Source organism: Leptopilina heterotoma, unplaced genomic scaffold, assembly GCF_015476425.1.
Source record: "Leptopilina heterotoma isolate Lh14 unplaced genomic scaffold, ASM1547642v1 Lhet_46, whole genome shotgun sequence".
In the NCBI taxonomy this organism is placed as follows: domain Eukaryota; kingdom Metazoa; phylum Arthropoda; class Insecta; order Hymenoptera; family Figitidae; genus Leptopilina; species Leptopilina heterotoma.
In genome coordinates, this window is record NW_025111092.1 from 465,614 (window position 1) to 490,517 (window position 24,904).

Below are 24,904 nucleotides of genomic sequence, written 5' to 3' on the forward strand. Positions count from 1 at the left end.
TTCGGAAATTTTAATCGCTTGCGCGCATGCTTGAAAAAACGATGTTTATTGGTTCTGCTTGGCGCCATTTTCCAAAAAGTATTAATTTAAAAGTTTGTTTATTAATTAAAATATACCGTCCAATACTGAAGAAAATGAAAATTTAACTGGTAAAATTGTTATTAATCCTAATATTATTATTTTCTAGTTGTCATTTATTCAAATGCTGAATTTTTCAAAATGCAAGTTAATAAAATACTTATGTTATGAAAACTTTCTTTTCTCGAACCTTTATTATTTCAAATTATTACCATAAAATATATTTTTTAATGTTTATATAAATGTTATTTGATAGAATGTTTACTTTAACAAATGTTATATAATTTCAAATAATGTTTTTATACTCGAATAACCACTTTTTCTAAGATTACAAAATCCAAATGGAATTTTGATCTAAAAAAATTGACTACCGCTTAAGGTCATGTTATTCAGTGGTCACGTGCCCCATATACTTTACTATGGAAATAACATGGCCTTAAGCGGTAAAAAAAATTCGATACACGGACCGCGGAGTTCGTATACGAGCTCGGTAGCTCGTATGAGAAATATGAGAAAACTCTCATACGAGCGACGTAAAAAAAACGTTAAAAATTAAAAAAAAAAAAAAAAATTTGTTAAAAATTTTTTTAACAAAATTTTTACCTCAAAAACTATTTATGTAAGTAGAAATAAATAAGAAAATGTCTTCCGAGCGAGCGTTAGCGAGCGAGGAGTATGACGCTAGTTGAATATTAAAAGCAATATAGCGTGAATTTTAAAATATAATTGAATTTTGTAATTAATTTTTTTGAAAAAGTTTAATTAAGTTTTTTAAATATTATTTTTAGTTTCTATTTTCTAATATTTATTTAATTAAAGAATTTACGAATAAATGAAATTTCGTAAAATTGAATATTGTAAAGAAATGAATTTGGAAATTTGTCAAAGAACTTTTTCGAAAATTATTAAAAATTATCGATATAAAGAAGAATTTTAGCTAAAAATTCTTAAAAATAATAAAATTTCTAGTTTTAAGTAAAATGCCCAAGTAGCACGTAATATTGGGAACATTCCAGCAATATGCCACAACATTGAGACAATATTGGTAATGTTAAGGCAATGTTCCCAATATCGCTGTAATATTACGTGCTACTGGGGTGTTCTTTTATTTGATTCGGACTGATTCTATTTTTGTCAGTTGGTCCGTAAAGTCCGTATTTTTAAATAATATCACTGCTTTGAGCCCTGAATTTCCTAATAAGGTAGTGCTTTTGAAAAATTAAAATTTCGAATTTTAATTTTTTGAGTTTTTTGAAGGTTTGACTTGCATCAACGCGTTAATCCGAGCGTCGGGCGAGTTATTAAATTGGAAGGCTCGATTTCAATTATTTTCGTAATTAATAAAAATTTCTCGAAAAATTTTGATAAAACTCTTTATAAGAATTTAAATATTTTTAATATTATTTTAATTAAATTTCTCGTAAGAAGTAACTTATTTTTAAACCTTTTAATTAATTTTTTTGCAAGAAATTTAATTATTTTGAAAAATTTGGGTAAATTTCTTTTCAAGAATTCAATTATTTCAGACTCAAAATTATAAAAGAAATAATAACAAAAGAAATATTTTGAATTGAAAGCAGTATGGTTTAATTTATATTGTAGTAATTATTTAATAACGGTTGTTATATGTAAAACCATAATTATCATTATTAGTTAATAATAAATAAATAAATAATACTAAAAAGTGGGTAAATAAATAAGAAAAGAAATAAATAAAGTAACCATATATATTTTTATAAAAATAATCATCGACAAAGTTGAATATGATCATGAATAGGTACATCAGTTAGTAGTATAATTACTATAAATAACTAATTACTACAATAATTAAATTTAACGACTTCATTATAACGACTTTCTTGGCAACCTTTTAAAAAGAGTTTTACACATAATTATGACTTTTTCATCAACAAAAAAAAAATCTTATGTACCTAACAAAAAAGAGCCTCCACCTGGATTCGTATATTTAATCAAACATTCGACTATAATTATATATACGAAACAATAATAAATGGAAACCATTTATCAATCACAAATGAAGCCTCAAAATTACAAACACAGTCTGCAGATTTTTTAACTTCCAAATTATTTTCTTTAAAGTTACAAAATTACGCAAAAATATATTATTTTTGTTTCTTTGTAATAAATAAATACACAAGTAATATTCTAATTAGAAAAATTAATTCTTTAAAATTGACTTTTTTTCAAAATTGCAAAAATTTTTAAAATGGACAAATTCTTATTAATCGATAAATAAATTTGTTCAATAAATAAATAATAATACGAATAAATAAATAATTTCGTAAAAAAAAAATTATGCCGAGAGTAAATATAAAATACAAATTGGTTTTCTTCGACTAAACGATTTTTTGATGAATTTTTTTTTTTAATTATGCTTCGCATAATAAAATTATAATAATTTAATACTGAATTTCTATTGCGTGTAAAATCGTTTCAGTCGATTACAATCAATAAGCTTATGATCTATCAGATTTCAATAAGTCTTTTTCATTTTTCAATTCTGCTTTTTTTTAATCGACTTAATGCGATTAAAAGGGTGTTAAGAAATTTTTTCTCTTTTTTTAAATTTAAACGCTTGGCTGGAAATTATATATCTTCATTGCTGATTGCCATTCTGCGTTTTATTCTATTTTTTTAAACACTTACGGCTTTTAAAAGAGCGAAAAAATCTATCAATTACTTATATTATGCAATGTAAGTGTGAAGAATTCGAAAAAAATGAAACATTATTTTTTGTGGAAGTACTGTTAAACAGTATTGTTATTTTCGTTGAAATTATCAGTCGATTCTTTTTTAGCGGCAATTAAACTTTCCCATTGTGCTATCAACGTGCTTCGACGTCTTGGATTTGGCTGTAGGAAAGGGAAAAATATTATTTTCTTATTTCTTTTGAAATTAAATTTGAAATTATAGAAAATAAAGATTTTACCTTGTGCCTTCCTTTATTTTCTTTCTCCACTTCATCGTCGTTCAAAGTATTACTTGAGGTTCCACTTCTCAAAGAACTAGCACCATCGTAGATATCAGAATCATTATCATTTCCAATATCTAACAAATTTGGCTGCGACTTTGCCAGCATTTGTGATCGCATTAATCTGAAATTATTAAAAGGAAATTAAATTCAATATTAAAATTAAGTTCAATTGATAATAATTAATAAAAATTAAATTTAATTAAAAAATAATAAAATTAGACTTATATTTCAATGTTCAAATTAAATTTCTTTAAATACTAAAATTAGACTTAATTAAATAATAATTTAAATGTTATATGCAAAATCTAGTCGAATTTCTAATAAATCAAAATTTTTACTAAAACTTGTTCAGTAGAATAAAATAAGAATATTTTAAGATTAAAAATAGGAAAAAGTAATTAATTATTATTTATTAGTTTCAAACACTTCTAATAAAACTCTTCTAAATTAAAATACATATTCAATTGCTTTTTCATAAAATTTAAATAAAAATCTTCACAAGAATTAAATTACTCTTATAGATAACAAAATTCAAATCACAGACATTCAATTATTTTAAATACAATTTTAATAAAATTTCTTAAAAAAATTAAATTACATATTTTCAAAATTTTTTATAAAATTCTTTATAAGAATTTTATTATTTTAATAAAATTTTAATTTAAAAATTTTTAAAAAGTCATTTATTAACTATTTAACTAATTAATTATTAATTTTCAAAGATTTCTATAAAATTCGTCGAAACAATTCAATGATTTTAATTATTTTTTTTAAATTTAAGTATTAATTAATTAATTAACTAATTATTATTTTTTATTTTCAAAAAGTTTAATAAAATCATTTAAAATAATTAAATTATTTTCAAAAATTTTAATAAAATTCGTCGAAATAATTCAATAATTTCGAAAAATTTTAATAAGATTCTTCAAAATAATTTATTTTTAAAAATTTTAATCAAACTTATTACAGTGAATTCAATTATTTTCAACGGAATTTTTAATATAATTTCTTGAAAGAATTCATTTATTTAAAAATAATTCAAATTAAATTCTTCGCAAGAGTTCAATATATTTTCAAATCTATCTTCTATATTAATAATTATATTAAAATAATTCATAGAAAATTAAATTTTTTTTAAACAATTTGATTATTTTTTGTAAATAATTACATTTCTTTTTAAGAATTTCATTAAATTTCGTAAAAATAATGTAAATTTTTTAAATCATTTTAATTGAAAAGGACCACGCACAAAATACATATAAATTGGATCCCAGTCGATTTTTTTTGAAACTGCGTAGAAAAGTAGTTTTTTGTGTCAGGAAAAAGATTCCCAATTGAAAAATAAAAAAAAATTGACTGGGATCCAATTTGTATGTATTTTGTGCATGGTCCTTTTGAAAATAATTGAAACTTACAAAGAATTTTATTAAAATAACTTTTGAGAACAATTGAATTGTTTAGAAAAATTTTATTACAATTTTTAAAAATAATTCTGTTAGAGAAATTTTATTAAAATTATTTTGAATATAATTGAATTTTTTCCTAGAAATTTTATTAAAATTGTATTGAAAATAATTAAATTTCTCAGAAGAATTTTATTATTTACAAAAATAATTGAATTTTTTCGAAGAAATTTATCAGAATTGTTGAAAATAATTGAATTTTTATTAAAACTTTTGAAAATAATTAAATTTAAATAATAATTTTAAAAATAATTGTATTCTTTTGAGAAATTTTATTAAAATTGTATTGAAAATAATTGAATTCCTCCGAAACATTTTATTATTTTTGAAAATAATTGAATTCTTTTGAAGAATTTTATTATTTATGAAAATATTTTAATCTTGCGAAGAATTTTCGGATATTTTTATTTGTGAAAATAATTGAATTCTTGCGGGTGATTTTACAATGCATAAAAATAATTTAATTGATTCGAAGAATTTTATATGAATTTTTGAACATAATTGATTTTTTTTAAGGAATTTTATTAAAAAATTTGAAAATAATGATTTTTGTAAAAAGAATTTCAGCAAAATTGTCGAAAATAATTGAATTTATATTAAAATTCTTGAAATAATCGAATTTAATTAATTAATATATTTTAAAATAATTGTATTCTTTTGAGAAATTTTATTAAAATTGTATTGAAAATAATTGAATTCCTCCGAAACATTTTATTATTTTTGAAAATAATTGAATTCTTTTGAAGAATTTTATTATTTATGAAAATATTTTAATCTTGCGAAGAATTTTCGGATTTTTTTATTTGTGAAAATAATTGAATTCTTGCGGGTGATTTTACAATGCATAAAAATAATTTAATTGATTCGAAGAATTTTATATGAATTTTTGAACATAATTGATTTTTTTTAAGGAATTTTATTAAAAAATTTGAAAATAATGATTTTTGTAAAAAGAATTTCAGCAAAATTGTCGAAAATAATTGAATTTATATTAAAATTCTTGAAATAATCGAATTTAATTAATTAATATATTTTAAAATAATTGTATTCTTTTGAGAAATTTTATTAAAATTGTATTGAAAATAATTGAATACCTCCGAAACATTTCATTATTTATGAAAATAATTGAATTCCTTTGAAGGATTTTATTAAAATTTTCGAATAATAATAAACAAGAATATTTAATGTTATGTACTTAATAAGTGAATTCTTTAAATTCTGAATCTGTAATCATTCAAAAATTGATGTTTATTCTTAAAAATATAAATTTTTTGAATTTATAAAATAATAATAAATTGTGGAAAATAAAATAAATTCTAAATATATTTGCTACAATAATGGAATAATAATAAAATAATAATATTTTTTTTAATAAAAAAACTCTAAATCTGAATTTGTAAAAATATAAATCAAATCCTGTTTTTCGTATTAAATAAATACCAATGACCGTATTTTACATGAATAAAAATTAGTTTTTCTACAACACTTTATAAGTTACTAATTTAGTTTTTTAGAATTAAAATTGAATTAAATTATGATTTTTAAATCAATACAATTTTGTTTTATTCATTCTTGCTACTATATTTAATCTTCAAAACATTAAATTAGAATTTCATCAATTTAAAAAATTTAAAAATTTAAAAAGAAAAATTTTTAAAAATTAAGAAACAAAAAAGCATACTTCAAACTGCACATAGACAATTATTAATAAATAAATTTTTATTATTAATAATAATACTCCTAATTTTATTAATTTACAGGCCTAAATTTAATATAAGAAATGATGAAAAAGAAAAGTAAAAATTTCCTATACCTCAATTCATTTTCTCGCTCTTTCATTTCAGTGAGTTCTTTCTGAATTTTTTGTTCTACTGGAACAAAACCTTTCCTCGTTGGTTTCACTTTAGGCTCATCCGATTCAATTTGAATATCTAGACTTCTATTAAAGGCTTTTATGCTTAATGGATTGAGAGTGATAGTGGGCACTGATGACTGTTTAATTAATTCGTTATTAATCGATTGTGACTTATAAATTTTTCCTCGAGTCGCAAGAAACCTGTGCATTAATCCCTTTTGACTTGGACTCGTTGCAAAACGCAATGGCGTGGGTGTTGTGCGAGTTGAAATCACTCCATTTGTCATTTTTGGTGTTAAAATTGGTGCCGTTTGAGTTGATGGCGATGTGATGTTCTCCAAAATTTGTGGCGTTGACGTTGTTCTTTTTAATTTTAAAGCTTGTGGCATTCGTCGAACCTGAAAAAGAACATTTTCTCGCAATTATTCCAATTAAAAAAAATGTTAAGTAAAAAATTACATTTTTTATTATTAATTAATAAACTAACTTAAAAACAAACGAATTTCAGTATCACGGACAACAATGTACAATCAATAGGAAAAAAAAAATTGAAAAAGAGACGAAATTATATGCTTCGAGAAATGGTCTTTTTATCTAATTAGATAATTAAAATTCTAATTTGAATGAAAATGAATAGTTTACTTTGGGACTTGAAGATTCTCAGATGATATAGTAATTTACCATTAATAGCAATGCTCGTTAGTTACGTTCCAGTTGTCAAACATATCCGGTATAATAAAACAGTTATTCTCTAATGAATTGAAACCACAAACTCTTTCACACCGTAAGTGATAATATTTCAAAATATGAGCAATTTAATTAAATCAAAAAGAAGGAAAAAAATCATTAAATAGATTTTTATTACTATATCTATTTCATTTTATATTTCACATTACTTTTTAGCTGAATAATGAGATAAATAAGGGAAAAGAATTTAAATAACCGAATGATAATAGTCCAAGTTAGAGATACGTAAAAAAAGTTTCAAGAAGGTAAAAGTTGGAATAAAAAAATATAACCAGATAATAAATGTTTCTCTTTTCTTCCTTTCTTATATATATCTAAATGAAACATATATAAATATTAAATTATGCAAATAAAATTAAATAAGAATTAAACAAGATTTATAAAATATTGTAGTTAGGGTAGTAAACAAATAAAAAAACTAGGAATAATGAAAAGAAATTGATAAAATTCCAATGTTTTAAATTATTTTATAGATACGTACGAATTGATTGTAAAATGAATTATAAATTTATAATCTTATTTTATCTACCAATAAAGTAAAAAATAAATTGAAAAAGTAGATAGGATTGGTTTCTTTTAAATTGATAAGCACTTATGATATCATTACTACTCTACTGATTGGAGGGAAAATTCTGTAAAACAATTGAAATTTAAGTGCTAAACTTTCAATTATTTAAACTCTCAAACTAAAACTGATAAGATCTCAATCTGTGTGTGTGTAAATATGAAAAGTAGATATTTTACGTGACAAATATATTAGTAAAAATATTGAATTGAATAGAATAAAAAGAAAAAAATATTTTGATGAAAATTTGCAACTTAAAGTTTTCATTAAATAAATTACAATTTAAAAAAGTAATAAATTATCAACCAAAATTAATAATGCTTATAAGAATAATATACACACGAAACGCTGTATTCAATTTATTAATATAGGTATTAGGCAAACGTAAAATGTTTTAATTTTTAATATCAACTTCAATTTATGAATAACTTCCGATACGATTCAAAACTAATTATTTACTTCGAATTAGAGTAAAATTTAACTGACTTAAATCCACAGGAAGAATTTTATTAATATGGAAACAATTGAATTCTTGCAGAGAATTTTATTAAAATTTTTGAAAATAATTGAATTGTTCTGAAAAATTTCTTTGAATTTTTTTGAAAAAAATTGAGTTTTTTTAATAATTATAATTGAAAATTTTAAAATTAATTGAATTTTTTTCAACTTTTTAAAATAATCGTGTTTGTTAATAATTGTAATTAAACATTTAATTATTGAATTTTATAACAAATTTTTAGAAAACAGTAAAATTCTTCTTAGAATTTTATTACAATTTTTTTAAAATAATTGAAATTATTCAAGGAATTTTATTTAAAAATGCTAAAAATAATTGAATTCTTCAGAAGAATAGATAGTATTAAAGGTTTTAAGAATAATTAAATTGTTTCGAAGAATTTCTTTAACTTTTTGAATATAATCGATTTTGTTAATGATTGTAATTATTAATAATTTTATTTGACTTTTCGTAAATAATTACATTCTTTTGAGAAATTCCTTTAAAGTTTTTGATGGTGAGTCAAAAGTGCCAAAATAAAAGTGCCAGTGCCAAATTTTCAAAATTATTATTTTTCCAGTAAACAGTTTTTCCATTTTGTAATTATTTCTTCCCATGGAAACTTTTTTAAAAAATTCTTTTTCTCAGTAGACATTTTTTCTAAAAATTTGGAAAATTAAAAAATTGAAAAAAAGTCAACATTAGTAGTGCAATATTGTGTTCATTTGTTGTTATTAAATTATTAGTATATCATTATAGTTGTCATTTTGTTTAATTGTACATTGAATTTTTTTTAATCAAATTAAATGGTTGGTGTAAATTAAATTTTTTGTTCCAAAAAGCGGAATTATTACACGAATAAAGTTCCAGAATTTTTTACAATTTTATTTTGGAACGTTTTTTTGAATTTTTTTTTATATTTTGTTCTTTAGAAATATTTTTTTTGGAAATTTTATCCTTTGGAAATTTTTTAATTTTGGAACTTTTAAATTTTAGAAATATTTCTTGACCCTATTTTTGGCACTTTTGTAGCCTAATATTTTTGAAAATGATGTAGTTTTTTAATAATCTTAATTAAAAATAATAAAATTTTACGAAGTATTTTTTTCAATTCTATAAAATAATTTTAATTTAAAATAATTAAAAATATGATTATTGAATTTTATTAAAATTTTTTGGAAATATTTGAATTCTTCCTATAATTCTACTGCAATTTTTGGAAAATAACTGAATTCCTTAAATAAATTTTATAAAAATTGCACTGAAAATAATTGAATTTATGCGAAGAAATTTATTATTTATGAAAATAATTGAATTTTTATAAAAAATTTTAACAAACTTTTGAGAATAATTGAATTTTTTAGAAAAATTTTATTAAAATTGTTTTGAAAATAATTGAATTCCTGAGAAAATTTTTCTTATTTATAAAAATAATTGAATTCTTGCGAAGAATTTTATTTAAATGTTTGAAATTAATAAACGATAATAATTAATTATAATAATAAATTGAATACCGCTTAATATTTGCTAGTAATAATAATTTCTATGAATATTGATAAAGTTATTATACCTATAATGATTCATATTCTTCAAAATAATAAAAATTTCTGCATCCATCTTATTGAATATAGTTTTTCTTATTAAAATCTGATTATAATTAATTGAATTTTCTGCTCGCGTTTCACCTTGATTTATATTTTTTTAGGATTCTTTTAAGAATTCAAGGCAAAATTAAATGTTAAAATTATGAAAATATTTTGTTAAATTATTCAAGTACATGTATTAATAAAGAAAGAATGATAATTTAAAATTAAAGGACACTGAACAATAGAAAATATTTTTTCGCTAAACGCAAAATTTTTAAAAAATTCTGCTAAAATAAAGAAATTTTGTGTTTTCTAATTTTTGAAAATTTGTTTTCAATATTTGTAATTATGTAATATTTTAATTTCTTCAATTTTCTTATTTATAAACTAGATCAACAGCTAATTAAACTTTCAGAACTAGTTTATTATGTAAAATTTAGAAAATTTAGCTAATTATATAAAATTTAGAAATAAATTAACGAAATAGAAAAAATGAAGTTTAAAAAATATAATTATATATATAATACAAAAGTTTAATTTTAAATTAAGTAAATGAATAGTTAATTAATTAAATTAATTTTTTTCATATTTGTAGATGTTGGTTTAAAAATATACCTTCGAATCGACAGTTTCATGGGACGTAGTTTTTATACTGCCTACGTTTCTAAGTTCGTGTTCTCTTTCCGTAACTTCTTCAATTTCCTTTTGAATTCTATCAGTAGCTTTTCGAAGCTGTTCAATTCTGTGTTCCGCCTGAAAAAAAGGAATTTAATAAATATTTCTTTATACATTTCAAGAAATTTTTCTATATTTATATATATATATAATTTTCAACTGCCGTTATTATTAAATTCGGAAATAAAAACTATCAAATGTACCGTTTATTAAATAAATAAAAAAACAAAATTTTATTTTCTATTTTTATTAATTTATAAACGGGACAAAATAAAAAATTCAAATTAAAAAATGAATTAAAAGTAAAATTCAACATTGAATTAAAAAAAAACTTAGATTAAAATTTTCTTTTAAATATCCGATTAAAAAGTGATAATTTATAAATTAAAAATTGCAATATTGTGCAATTTTCAATGCGTCATATTATGTACTCTTTCAAGCAAACAGTTTAAATATTAACGAGAAACAAAAATAGAAACCAAAAAATCATGATAAAAATGTTGAGAGAAAGAGGCATTAAGGATGCATTTATTCATCTGAGGATCACACGATATCCTTCAAGTGAATTCAAGACCCTGAATTCTCTATGGAAAATCATGAATCACACATGAATCATGAGTTTCTTTACATGAAGGTTTCAAACAAAAAAAAACACCACTGATTTATTTTATCTTTCCTCTCATAAATTTTCAGGCAAAAAAAATCCCATTCCATAAATTCGATTCTCCTAATTTGACAACAATTTGAATCACACCTAAAAGAAAATAAAAATAGATTTTAGTTAATTTTTCTCAACACTTTGTAAATAAATAAATAAACACTCTTTGAAATTTAATTTACGAAAAAAAATTACCATGGATAATAATTTTTATAGAGGAAAAATTTTCACTTTTTTAAAATACCTATAATATTTTCCATCGAAAGAAAATGATAAAAGAAAAGAGAGAATGAGAAAATAGAAATAAGGCAATATTGAAAAGAGGAAAAATAATAAAGAATGAGAAGATAAAAATCATAAAAATAGTGGCAAAATCGAAAGAGATTCTCATGAACTTAATGAAATTATAACTGAACAATTTTCCAGTTATATTATACATTAAAGAAAATCGTAATAACAAGCCAAATGGAGAAGAAATGTCATAAAAATCCCTCTTTCTCGAGCTACATTTTATGGAGTCGAGATGAGTCTCATAAATTAACAGGTGTAAATCCGTTCAAGTGAATATAAGAATTTATATTTTCTTTATAAGTGTAAAAAGACATTAAAGTGGAAATGAAAACATAACAACATCTAGATTTTCAAATATTCAGACAGTTTTACAAGTAGTCACGCGATTAACGGTAAATTAAATTCCACACAAAACTAGCTGCATACGTCCATGTTATTAGCCACTGAAACTGACTGTAACCGAAGCTTTTGTGACCTTTCGACTGTTACCAAAAAAAGTTACAAAAAGTTGGAAAAAAAAATTCCTCCAAAATGTCGCTGAATTAAAAAGAAAATCTTTTTTGAAAATCCGAAAGTTTGAATTCGCGAACAAAATTTATTTTCGACTCTATTTGGACAGTTTCTACGGCAATCGATTCACTAGTGGATTTTTTTTAATCAATATTGTTAAAAAATAATTATAAGAAAAAACTTTTAAATTTAAATCCCAAAATATCGGAAAATAATTTTTTTAAGTAGAAAAAAAATTATGAACAATTTTTTAAAAATAAAAACCAATTGTACGGAATTAATAATAATAATTGAAGGATAAGAAAAAATAATTACAAGAAAAGAAACTTAATTGTAGGAGAAAAAATAATTGTCCAAAAAGAAAATTAATTAAATAAAAAAAAAAATAATTGTACGAAAAAATAATTGACTGGAAAGAAAAATAATTGAATGAAAAGAAAAATAATTGTACGGAAAAAAATAATTCAACGAAAAGAAAAATATTTGTACGAAAAAATCACTAAACGAAAAGAAAAAAATTGTAGAAAAAAAATAATTAAACGAAAAGAAAAATATTTGTACGAAAGACAATTTAACAAAAATAAAAATTGCACGAAAAGAAAAAAAATTTTACGAAAGAAATAATTGTGTAAAAAATAATTAAACGAATAGAAAAATAATTGAACGAAAATAAAAAGAATTGTATGCGAAGAAAAAATAATTGCACGAAAGGAATAAAATTGCATTCAAAGAATAAAAAAGTAATTTTACGAAAATTTATAAAAAAGAATAAAATAAAAATTATTAATCGGAAATAATTACAAAAACAAATTAACAAACTTTCAATTAAGATTAAAGAGATAAAATACAATTGCATTTTTCTAAGTAAACAAAAAAAAAACTGAAAACAACCGGCTCTGAAAAATCCAAATACGTACAACGGCTTATTTCCATATAGGTGAATTTAATATTTATTTGATTTGAATCGCACGTGTTCGCATCCACGAGAGAACTGACTTTGAATCGAAGAATCAAGATTGTAACAACTTGGCGAAGAGTTGCGAGAAGAGAGGAGCAAGGAATGTTGTTCGCAGAGTTAGAGTATATAGTATACTTGGTTAACTGTAACCTGGGACTGTGTTTCCTTTCTAAAAAAAAAGAAGGAAAAAAAATTAAAAGAAAAAAAATGGGACATGGATCTCAGACGACAGACAAGAGCTCATCTTAAAAATTGCCCATAACATCCTCCATTCAAGAGGGTTTTTTTCGAAAAAAAAATAATAGAGAAAGTTGCCTTTCACCCTGTCAACACCTGTTGATTCTCGAGGATGATATATTTATGCATTTTGTCGATAACAAGTCTTCACTTCCGATTGTAATTAAACGTCACACGATAAATAGCCGCAGAAGAAACAAAATTAGAAACTCATTAGAATGACGTTACTAATTTTACAAACTCACAGTCACATCATCTCTTTTGATATCTGAAATTTAAATCACACCATAATTACAATCATATAAAAATTTCTATTATCAAATAAAAAAAGGACAATTATAATTAATTGTAATTTTCCGTTTTCTACAATCAACGAATTTTTTTCCATAAAAAGAACGAAACTAAATTTCTAATTCTTTAGTCTTCAAAGAAGGTTTTAATAAAAATCCAAAAAAGATAAACTTTCCTTAGTCTTCAAAGAAGGCTAAAAATTATTTTTTTGTAATAAAAATTCAAAAAAGATCGAAAGCGAAATTATATAATTGTAAAAAAAAGAATCTTTAGAAATTGAAAAAGAATAAATATACGCAGTCAGTGTAAATTATATATACAAAGACAATGAACAAGCTCCAAAAAAAAGGAGAAGAAACGGAAATTTCACCAGAAGAATAATTATTTTTCTGTAGCAAACTCTCTCGTCGCTCGGAAAGTAAATAATTGGTGATTCAAGAGTAATTAAACATGAGAATGGCAGTGAAATTTCAGTCAATAACAACCAAAGTTGCTTTAACTTTCTGAAAATAAGTGCATATTTAATTATCTCAAGTTCGAGTGAAATTGAAACGCGAATTAAATAACCCACAAATTTTATTCAACAAAATTAATCTCGCGATTACTTATATTTTTTATTAATCAATATTTATTATTATGATAACATTTATATTATTATTAGTGTAATAGTAATAAACATAAAAAACAAAAATTAATAAAAAAAAATTTGTTTATTTATAAACTATTGTAGAAAAACTAATTATTTTAATACTGCAAAACTATTTTTGCAAGAAACATTTAGAAATTATGTTATTTTCCATTATTTTGGGTTAATCAGTAATTTTTCTAATTTAAAAAAAAATAATAGTTTTTTTAAAAAATGTTATAATTTTTGTAACTTTTATAATTATGGTCGAAAATAATTTATTTCTTGCGTAGAATTTTATTAAACAGTTTAAAAATAATTTGTTTGGAAAATTTTATTAAAATTGCATTAAAAATTATTGAATTCTTATGAACTTCTATGAAAATTTCTACAAATAATAATAATTGAATTAATGATAAGAATTTTATAAACATTTTCAAAAAAATTTAATTCTTTCCTTTCGAAAATTTTAATTGAAATTGTATTGAAAATAATTGAATTCCGAATAAAAATTTAATTAAAATTTTTGACAATAATTGACTTCTTTCAAAAAATTTAATTAAAATTGTAACTATATATTGAAAAGTATTAAATTCTTATATAAACAAAATTTATCACAATTTTTGAAAATAATTGAATTGATTTAAAGAATTAAAAATTGTTTAATATAATTGAATTCTTTCGAAAATTTTATAAAATTCTTCGAAAAAATTTAATTATTTACAAAATTTTTGAAAAGATTCTTAATAAAAATTCAATTATTTTCAATATACAATTATTATTTAATTCTTCAAAAGAAATTAATTATATTCAAAAATTTTAATAAAATTCATTAAAATTTAATAATTTATAAAATTCTTCGCAGAAATTTAATACAATTTTTGGAAAAATTCAATTATTTTTAAAAATTTTAATAAAATTCATCGAAAGAATTCAATTATTTTCAATATACAATTTTAATTAAATTCCTCTAAAGAATTGACTAAATTTCAAAGATTTTAATAAAATTCTATGAAAGAAAATAAATTATTTCAGATTCAAAATTATATAAAAAAAATTATATTTTATTAAATTGAAATTTTATTAAAATTGCAATAAAAATAATTAAATTCATGCCAAGAATTTTATTATTTTTGAAAATAATTGAATTATTTCGAAGAATTTTATTGCAATTTTTGTAAATAATAATAATAATTAATTGATATAATAACTGAATTTTTTTAAGTATTTGAAACTGGAATCTCATTTTAAAATTGAAATTGATATTTGTAAATGAAAAATTTTGTAATTTTTATAATGGTATTAATAATATCAATAAAAATTATAATAATGAATATGAATATTTCTATAATATTTAATATTACAATTAAATTTTAATGATTTCAGATATTTTTTCTTATTTTTCTAATTATTTAGAAAATAATTAGACGAATTCCCATAAAGAAAGAAATATGATTCCTCTTGAGCAGAACAATTTATTTTCCAACCCAACTATTGCACAAGAGATGCAAATTATTATAACACGTCACAGTTTAGTTCAGAAATAATAAAGAGAAGTAATAAACCGCCTTTTATATTCCAGGAAGACTTCTTTAAAATCGAAAGTCCAAGTTATTTTCGAAGAAGCCAAAACATAAACGAGAGTTTATTGACGACTATTTAAATAATTGTCACCCAGTGAAAATATTATTATATATATTATTATTACAAAAGAGAAAGTTTGAAATGAGTTTATAACAAAAAAAAATATTTTTGTCCATAATTTTTATATGAGTTTAATAAAGTAAAAATATATTTGAAAAATTTCTTTTTCTCCTTACATTGAAGAAATTTTTGAATCATAAAAATATGATTTTATACTTTGATATAAAAGAAATATAATAGTAATTATATGCAGAAGAAGGGCTATTATTGACAGAATAGTAGAAAAAAGGAAATCCTATTCAAGATAATTTTGGTGATATGAAAATATCTTGACTTTTAATTTTATGAAACTTTTGTGTTCATATTAAACTATTTAGTATTTTTCCTCACAATATGAAAGATGGAATAATTTGTAAATCACTATTCTTTTTCTGATAAAATTGCCCCGTCATCAAGTCTCACACGTCAGAAATTTACTGCTTTGAAATAAATTTTCTCCGATGACAATATAAATGAGAATAATTAGTCTCTCATGTAAATATTGTTAAACAAAGAAAAAGTGAGTCTTTAAAAATAATTGTCCTAACTCTCTTTCTCTCTCTTTTATTCTCCGCGAGTAGAAATTTCCCTGAAAGTTAGATAAAAGACAAATTAATTTGAATTCTTTTCAATAATTATTTCGATAAGAATTGTAAAATTTCACATGAAATTTATAAAAAATTAAAAATAATGTTAAATTAAGAATTTGAAATTTTTAAATTATGTAAATAAAATTAAAATTACAATATAAAAAGATGAAAATAAATTTATTTTTTTTTAAAACATTAAAATAAAAAAAAATGTAGAAAATAAAAGTAAAAACAAAAAATATAAAAAAAATTGAAACAAACTAATTTTATCCTTAAAATTACGTTTCAAAATTAAAAAAAAATTACGAAAACAATTATTAATCTTTATTCAATATTGAAAATGATAATGAATTATCATCAATTTACGTGACATTAATTACGAATAAAAGAAAAGAAAATAAAAAATAAAAACAGTATTTAAAAATTAAAGAAACAAGAAGAATTCAAAAATGAAAATAATAAAACTTTGACAAAACGATTTCTGGTAACAATTGAAAAAGAAAAAAATTGTTATCGAATTTTACAGATAACATAATTATTATAAGCAAATGGTGAAATGTAACGCTCGATTGAACATGTTTGATTAAAAAAAAATATGGATCCCGATAATTTGTAAAGTAGTCGAGCCGGTTTTTTTTTTCATGAAAGATCCTTTTTAACATCCTGTGTCGTATATATACGACTTCCTTCCTTCGTATAGAGAACAAACCACGAAAACCACTTTTTCTGACAGAAATAATAAAGAGAAAAAAAAATGAAATCAAAAGAAGAAATTAATTTTACTTTCAAAAAAGTATTTTAAATTTACATTCACTCGGTTTCTTCTTTTTAAAATTACTCTCATTTTTAAAATATAAACATAATCCATATTAATAAGGGAAAAAGTTTAAAAATTAAATTAAAAAAAAAATTTTATTTAATTTCAATTTAAACGTTAATTTTCGTTTTTCAATTTTTTGGTTGTTTTTATTTCGTAATTTTGTTAAAAAAAATAAAATCTAATATTTTTTAATATTTTATTCTAAAAGATATATCTTCAATCTATCTTTTATATTAATAATCGTCTATTCCAGTAATCTGTTCGCAGTTTAAAGTTAGTTGCTGTTTGCTTTTCTTGTTTCCTAATTTTTAAAATTAATGTTCTGAAAATCATTGAATTCAATTATTTTAAATATAATTTTAATTGAATTCCAGGGACAATTAAATTATTTTTAAATTCTTTGTAAGAATTCAATTATATCAATAAATAGTGAATTTTTCACAGGAATTCAATTATTTAAAAAAGTATTAATAAAATTTTATACAAGAATTCATATATTTTCAGAAATAATTAAATTGTCGATGTACTGAAAATCATTGAATTCTTCTAAAAGTATTTATAAAAAAATTTGAAAATAATTGAATTCATCTCAAGAATTTATTCAAAATTTTTTTCAATAATATTGTAGGGGAACATAGTCTAGGTCGGCCACCTTTTTGACTTTTGTTTATAACTTTTTTTTAAAAATGAATTTGGACAATTGAAGTATATGGTTGGAAAGTCCTGTTTAATAGGAACATTTTTTCTGTACAAAGTAAATTGACAGGTTTAAAAATGAAAAAGTTATAAAGATTTAAAAAAAAAAAAATTTGTAGTCCAGGTTGGCCATTACAGTCAAGGTCGGCCATGTTTAAAATTCAAAGGGCATTAATCGTTAAAAAATAAAATAACATGTTTGGAGTTACGGAAAATTGATTCTTTATTGTTTACAGTTTGTAACTTAATGAAATAACAAAATAATAACAATAAACAATATAAAAAAATAAATATAAATAAAAAAAAGTTTTGCACTAAAATATTAATAAAATTAAATAAAAATATTAATAAGATGATCAATTATATTATGAGTTATACAGAATTGCAGTTTTTGCAAATGAAGTAGCTCGTCCTCAACTTTGTGCATTTTAAACACATAGTGGCCGACCTTGACAGTAAGTAACATTACCGAATTGTTGTAAACAAAAAGAAATACGTTTCGGGATTCGATTTTTTACTTTGTTTTCCTTTCAACCATGAGTCCCACAAATTTTCTGCATACTTGCCTTGACGATTCAATTTGTTTTTTATCTTTTATTAATGGTTTTTCACATTATGCACAAAACTTTTTTTGAGCTTTTTTTGTACCGACGTCACAGAAAACACAATTTTCGATTTTCCGAAAATGTAATTGAACAAAAAGTTAGGTTTCACTAAGACAAGCTTCGACAAAAATGCGCGTAGGTGGCGCTAGTGAACTTGACAAAAAAACGCGAGTGGCCTACCTAGACAGTAGGCCAACCTTGACTACATTCCCCTATTAAAGAATTTATTTTAATTTTCTTGAAAATAATGTTTTTTGTTTAGAAAAAAGTTATTACAATTTTTAAAAATAATTGAATTGTTTCGAAGAATTTTATAAGAATTGTTGAAAATAATTGAATTTAAATAATATTTTTTAAAATAATTGTATTCTTTCGAGAAATTTTATTAAAATTGTAGTGAAAATAATTGATTTGCTCTGAAGAATTTTATTATTCATGAGAATAATGAAATTCTTGAGACAAATTTTATTAAAAATTTTGAATAATAATAAACAAGAATGTTTAATGTTATGCATTTAAAATAGGTGAATTCTTTAAATTTTGAATCTGTAATCATTTAAAAATTGATGTTTATTCTTGAAAATATAAAATTTTTTAATTTACAAAATAATTAGAAATAAAATACCGCGTTACACGCGTATCATTTGTTAGTTTATTTGTAAATTATAAAAATATTGTTATAAATAATAATAATATAGTATAAAATTATTATAAATAGGTACTTGACTACATAAAAAATAATTAATAATTTTAATAATTAAATTTGTAAATAAAATATTTATTTAATTTATTAATTTACTTGCGTTTTTCAAATTTCCAATACGGAAGAGTTGCTAAACATTTTTTTTCACATAAATTAAATGAATTGTTTGTTAAAAACATTGTTTCGAACAATAATAAATATGTCTTTTACTGTTATATATATTAAGTAAAATTTTAAAGAATTTTCAACTATAGTTTAAACTATTTTTTCTGGTTAAAATAGATTAGGAATGATAAGAAAAATAAAGTGTATACCTGCAATAAATTTACATAGTTGGAATAAAAAAAAAGACAATAACGACCTCTAAAATAATGTATAAATAAGTAAAAAAAGGTTAAAGATTATTTTTATTATAAAATTAATTAAAATTTTTTTATTAAAATGTTAATTTAAATGTATGAAAAAAAAATGTCTTTACCTAAATCTAAATTACAAAAATTTCAATTAAGTAATAATAATAATATTCCTTATTATTATTATTACTTTTATTATAATAATTTCTATTATTATTATTTTGCAAAAAGTTAACAAGTGATTGGTGAAATTGTTGAAATTTGCTAAGAAAAAATAATTAATTAAAAATAAATTATTTTCTCAGCAGATGCGTTGAGACTTGAGAGTAATTTTAGAAAGATATTACCAAGGAAGGAGAGAATGAATTATGAGAGTCATAATTTAACACATAATATAAGTGTACCCTGTTGTAACAATGGTGTTACAGAAGACTTCATATGCAATTTTTACAAAATTCACTCTCTAACACCTTAAATACTCAATTACGCCAAAGCCAGATATCCAACTTATTATTAGAAGCAATATAACTGCATGCATATACAATTTACTACTTCAGTTATACTGGAAAACCATTTAAATATTCTAAAACAAAATAAAAAAACTCTTATTTTTATTCTAAATACGCAAGTTTATGTAAAATAGAAAGCACATGTATATTCAAATATTATAAAAAAATTTAAAGAAAGAAATCTTTTGAATTTTTCAAAAAGAGTTCTAAAAAAAATTTAAAGAGTTAAATTTAAATTTATATTTTCCTAAATTTTTGAACGTTTAAATGAACGAAATATTTTTCTGTTTAAATACTTTTCAAAATTTCTATATATGCAAAAAAGAAAAATAATTAAAATTAAACATTTACTTAGTTAAGATTGAAGTTTTTAATATAAAAATAATATTTTTTATAAAAAATACAAAATTATAAAAAAGAAAAAAAAATATCGTCAAACTTTAGGAATATAAATTTTTCAAGAAATAAAAAAAATTTGTCGTTTCTAATTTTTTAATTAATAAGTCAATTAGTGAAATTTAATGTTGTGAACGGTTTATTTTGTGTTTATTTATAAATTAACTGAATTAATAGACTAAAAAAAATATTGAAATAAACTTATTAAAAGAAGTGAATGTTGAATATTGTGAATTATAAAAAATATTTTCCGTTTCGATAATAGAAATTAATAATAATTATTTATATGAACAAAAGAAAAAAGTATAAATTGACATTGGAAAAAGAAGAAAATGGAAATTTATTACTCCAAGTGATAAACTGCAAAAAATAAAAAAAGCAAAAATGTCCTTTTGTGAAATATTGGTAAATGTAATTTCAATTTATTTCAACATTCCCTTCTTGAGGTTTCACACGCATTTACTCCTCTTCCGTTGGGGGGCATTCAATGTGCTATCATTAATGTATCAAAGATGCATTCTTTAGGTTTCTGAAACCCTTGTGTCTCTATATCTACAATAAGAAAGGTCAACTCTTTCTTTGAAAATTACCAAGACAAAAGTAAGAAAGAATAGAAAATTTTACAGCAAAAGAATTCGAAACATTATAATTTTTATATTCTTAGCAAAAAATAAAACAAAAAAAATAAACAAATAAAAATCCTAAAAACATGAAATAGATATATAATGAGTTAAAAATTTGTTTTGCTCTCAAATGAAATATTTATTAATTATTAATACAAACATAAACTTTATATTATTTTTTATTAATATTATTATTCATTAAACAATAAATTATTAAATAAATAAAATTTTCTACTATTTTATACATGAACAATAAATTTGTCATTTTTTTTATTATAACTAGCAAATGATACGCGCGAAATGCTGTATTCCATTTATTATTATTTTGTAAACTAAAACATGTTATATTTCCAAGAATTTTAATACAAATTCAATTATTTTAAACAATTTTGATAAAAAATTTTTTCGAAACAATTAAATATTATTTTTATAAATTATAAAATTCTTGGCAAGAATTCAATTATTTTTGTAAATAAGAAAGTTCTTCTGAAAAATTCAACTATTTTCAATACAATTTTAATAAAATTTCTCTAATAGGTTCAATTATTTTGAAAAATTGTGATAAAATTTATCTAAATAATTCAATTGTTCTCAAAAGTTTTGAATAAAACTCTTTGCAAATTTCAATTATTTTCAAAATTTTCAATTAAAATTATTTTTAAAAATTACAATATTTTTATGAAATTTAATGAAATTCTTCACAAAAAATGTATTTATTTACAAAAACTATGATATAATTGTTTAAAAGAATTAAATTTTCTATGAATAATTTTAATATAATTTAATAGGAAAATTGTTAATTACAATAAATAATAAACACGATTATTTTAAAAACTTGAAAGAAATTCTTCATAAAATTCAATTATTTTCCAAATTTTCAGTAAAAATTATTTTAAAAAAGTTCATTATTTTAAAGAATTTAAATAAAAATTTTGCCAAGAATTAAATTATTTTCGATACAATTTTAATTACAATTTCTCGAAAGAATTCAATGTTGATAACATTTTTGAGATGAATTCAATTATTTTCAAATTTTTTTTTATAAATACTTTACAAGAATTCAATGATTTTCAGTACATCGACAATGAAAAATTAAATTCTGAAAATAATTGAATTCTTGAATAAAACTTTATTAAAACTTTTTAAAATAATTGAATTCCTGCCAGAAAAATTTATTATTTCTGCAAATAATTTACTTTTTGTAAAATTTAAAAAAATAAGTGAATTTTTGAAATGAATTTTATGAAAATTGTAATTAATAATAATTGAATTCCTAGGGAAAATTTACTATTTATTGATATAATTGAAATTTTCGAAGAAATCATTTAAAAATGCAATTGAAAATAAGTGAAATTCTCATAAGAATTTTATTATTTATATAAAAATAATATAAATTGACTTTTTGCAAAGAATTTTATTACAATTATTGGAAACAATTAAATTCTTCATAAAATTTAATTATACTTTCAAAATTTTCAGTAAAAATTATTAAAAAAAACTCCAAAAACTAATTTCATTGTTATTATTATTCTTATTATTTATTATTATTACTATTATTATTATCCAGTAATTAATAATTGAATAAAAGTTGTATTTTAATTGAAATAATAATTTTGATTATAAAATTTTTTATTTAATATTCATTTTGAGAAAAACTATAATAAACAGACTGAAGAAAATACTTTATACTATAAAGTTGTTTTGATATCTCAGAGATATTAAATAACAGGACACTTGCGACAATAATTAGATAACAGTAAATAAAACTCAGTCACAGTTAAATTTCCATTTTCAAACGTTATGAATTTTATAATTTAAAGCGATGGGAACTAAGACACATTCAATCCCACGCGCCTTTATTATTATATTTCCCACAAAATAAACCGTTCAAATGTGCATGTATAGTGTATATATAAAATTTTTACATCGCTTCTTCAAAATCTCTATTCAAAACAAGTTTTATCCCTTAAATAATTATTTATAAAATTAATTTATTTTAACCCTTAAATAATTGTTTTCAAATAGTTCTTCTCTTTTAAAAATTAATTGAATTAATTAATTAAAAATTAATAAATAAAGAATAAGTATAGAAATAATAAGTAAACATTGATTAAATGAATAATAAATAAATATAAATGTATAAATATAATAAATAAATAAATAAATAAAAAAATAAAAAAATATATAAATAAATACCTAAATAATAAATATTACACTAAAGTTTTGAAAATTCAACTAAATGAAATTTTTTCTGCGTAAATATTTTCAAAATTTTCTGTAGTGAATCGTTTTGATTACTTTTGTAATCAAAATTCAATATTTACTTAATTAAGACTGAATAGATTTAATATAAAAAATTTTTTAAAATAAAATACAAATTAATAGTAATAAATATATTCATTTGTTTATTTGAATACTCGAAACTTCGCGGACGATAATAAAGAAACAAAAGAATAAATAATAATGAAACAAAAAGTAAATAAAATGAAGCTCCGAATGTTTTGAACGTTGAAATGAACGAAATTTTATTTATTTCTTCTTCAAATTAAAATTTAATTACAATAATTTTACGTCACGTATCAAAAAAATTAATTAAAAAGTTTCTAAATGTAAAATTTAGTTTTTTAATTTTTATTGCAACCGGTAATTTTTGAAAATATTTCGTTCATTTGAACGTTCAAAACTTGTGGATTAATATCTTTTGCAAAAAAGAGAATTAAAAAATACTTTTGAAATAGAATAAAAAAGCCTTTTTACTAGAAGAAAATTAGAAATCCTTTTCGAAAATAGAATTCAAGTTTTCGATAAAGTTTATCATTGATCTCATAACTTTGCAACCGGTTCATTGCTCATTAAAAAAGAACCACACGATGTGTATGGTGTACTCACCTCTGGTTTCATTTTGTTGCTAAAATCGTGTGTGTCTTACACTTTGCACAGTTTAACGAAAACTGACGATTCCTTATCGAATGTTGTATTTTTTTCTCTCTTTCTCTTGATAAAATTTCTTGTATTTTAAGCCAACAATATTTTTATCAGATCGTAAAAGAGCGCGCCGAATGACGCTCGTATTCACTTTAATTATACCATACTGTGTGCGTGTTACGTCACATAGAAATAATAATTTATAGACAGTCCAAATATTATTAATCCTCACAGAAAAAATGTTCTCCAAAATAATTTCTATACTTGTTGCGAATCGCTCTCTTTTTCCAACTTTTGTGACATTCACCGAGGAAATAATAATATATATATAAAACTCTTCAGGTAGGGAAGCGTGTCGACAGGAAGAGCTCTCTCACGATCGTCCCGCGATCACTGCCGAATACCGAGATCGTTCACCGCGACTTGAATTCAAAAAAAATGATGGAAAAATTAATTTTAATTCAGTTAAAACTTGAATGAAAAATGATAGTTTTCATTTTTAATTGAATTTGTAGTGTGATAGAAAATACCTGATGATTTTGCACTTTTTTTTTTGGTTTTCTGTTTCTGTTTAGACTATATTTACAAGAAAGCAACGATGTGTGGGATCCGTTTGAAGTTCGACCCCTCGAGTAGAATGAACTTGTAGTAGAGCCGCGCAACCAAACTGAAGCGACCATATGCTATCTCACTTCTATACACCTGGTGTATGTGTGTTTCTGTGTATTTGTACCTGGTTTGACCTTGTTCTCCGCGAGTTCGAGAGACCGTTCTCCAAACCAAGACGAAAAAAATAAAACAAATTCACCCAATAAACTTTTCATCATCCGTATGGTGTGCAGTATTTTTTTCTTTTTTTTTTGCCTGTTATTCTTCCTTTTATTGACTTTCCTCTCACCTGGAAGAAGTTATCAAATTTTATTTCACTTTTTACACAAAATTTTCATTCTTTATCATATTGTTAATGTCGT

At 21.3% G+C, this 24,904-nt stretch overlaps 1 protein-coding gene across 3 annotated transcripts; it reads right to left on the reverse strand.

Annotated features, from left to right (window-relative positions):
• Positions 1 to 2,589: 2,589 nt before the first annotated feature.
• On the reverse strand, positions 2,590 to 24,622 carry LOC122507324. Of its 3 annotated transcripts, XM_043619977.1 has the most exons (6): positions 24,464 to 24,622; positions 23,898 to 24,355; positions 10,401 to 10,538; positions 6,350 to 6,789; positions 3,029 to 3,194; positions 2,590 to 2,951 (listed from the first exon to the last, which is right to left on the reverse strand). In XM_043619977.1, the coding sequence occupies exons 2-6, from the start codon at positions 23,907 to 23,909 to the stop codon at positions 2,847 to 2,849; spliced, it is 861 nt and encodes a 286-aa protein (XP_043475912.1). In that variant the 5' UTR covers positions 23,910 to 24,355; positions 24,464 to 24,622; the 3' UTR covers positions 2,590 to 2,846. The 3 variants fall into 3 exon arrangements, with proteins under 3 accessions (XP_043475912.1, XP_043475913.1, XP_043475914.1); XM_043619978.1 differs by having other exon boundaries at positions 23,898 to 24,591; XM_043619979.1 differs by lacking the exons at positions 23,898 to 24,355; positions 24,464 to 24,622 and adding an exon at positions 12,837 to 12,984.
• Positions 24,623 to 24,904: the final 282 nt, after the last annotated feature.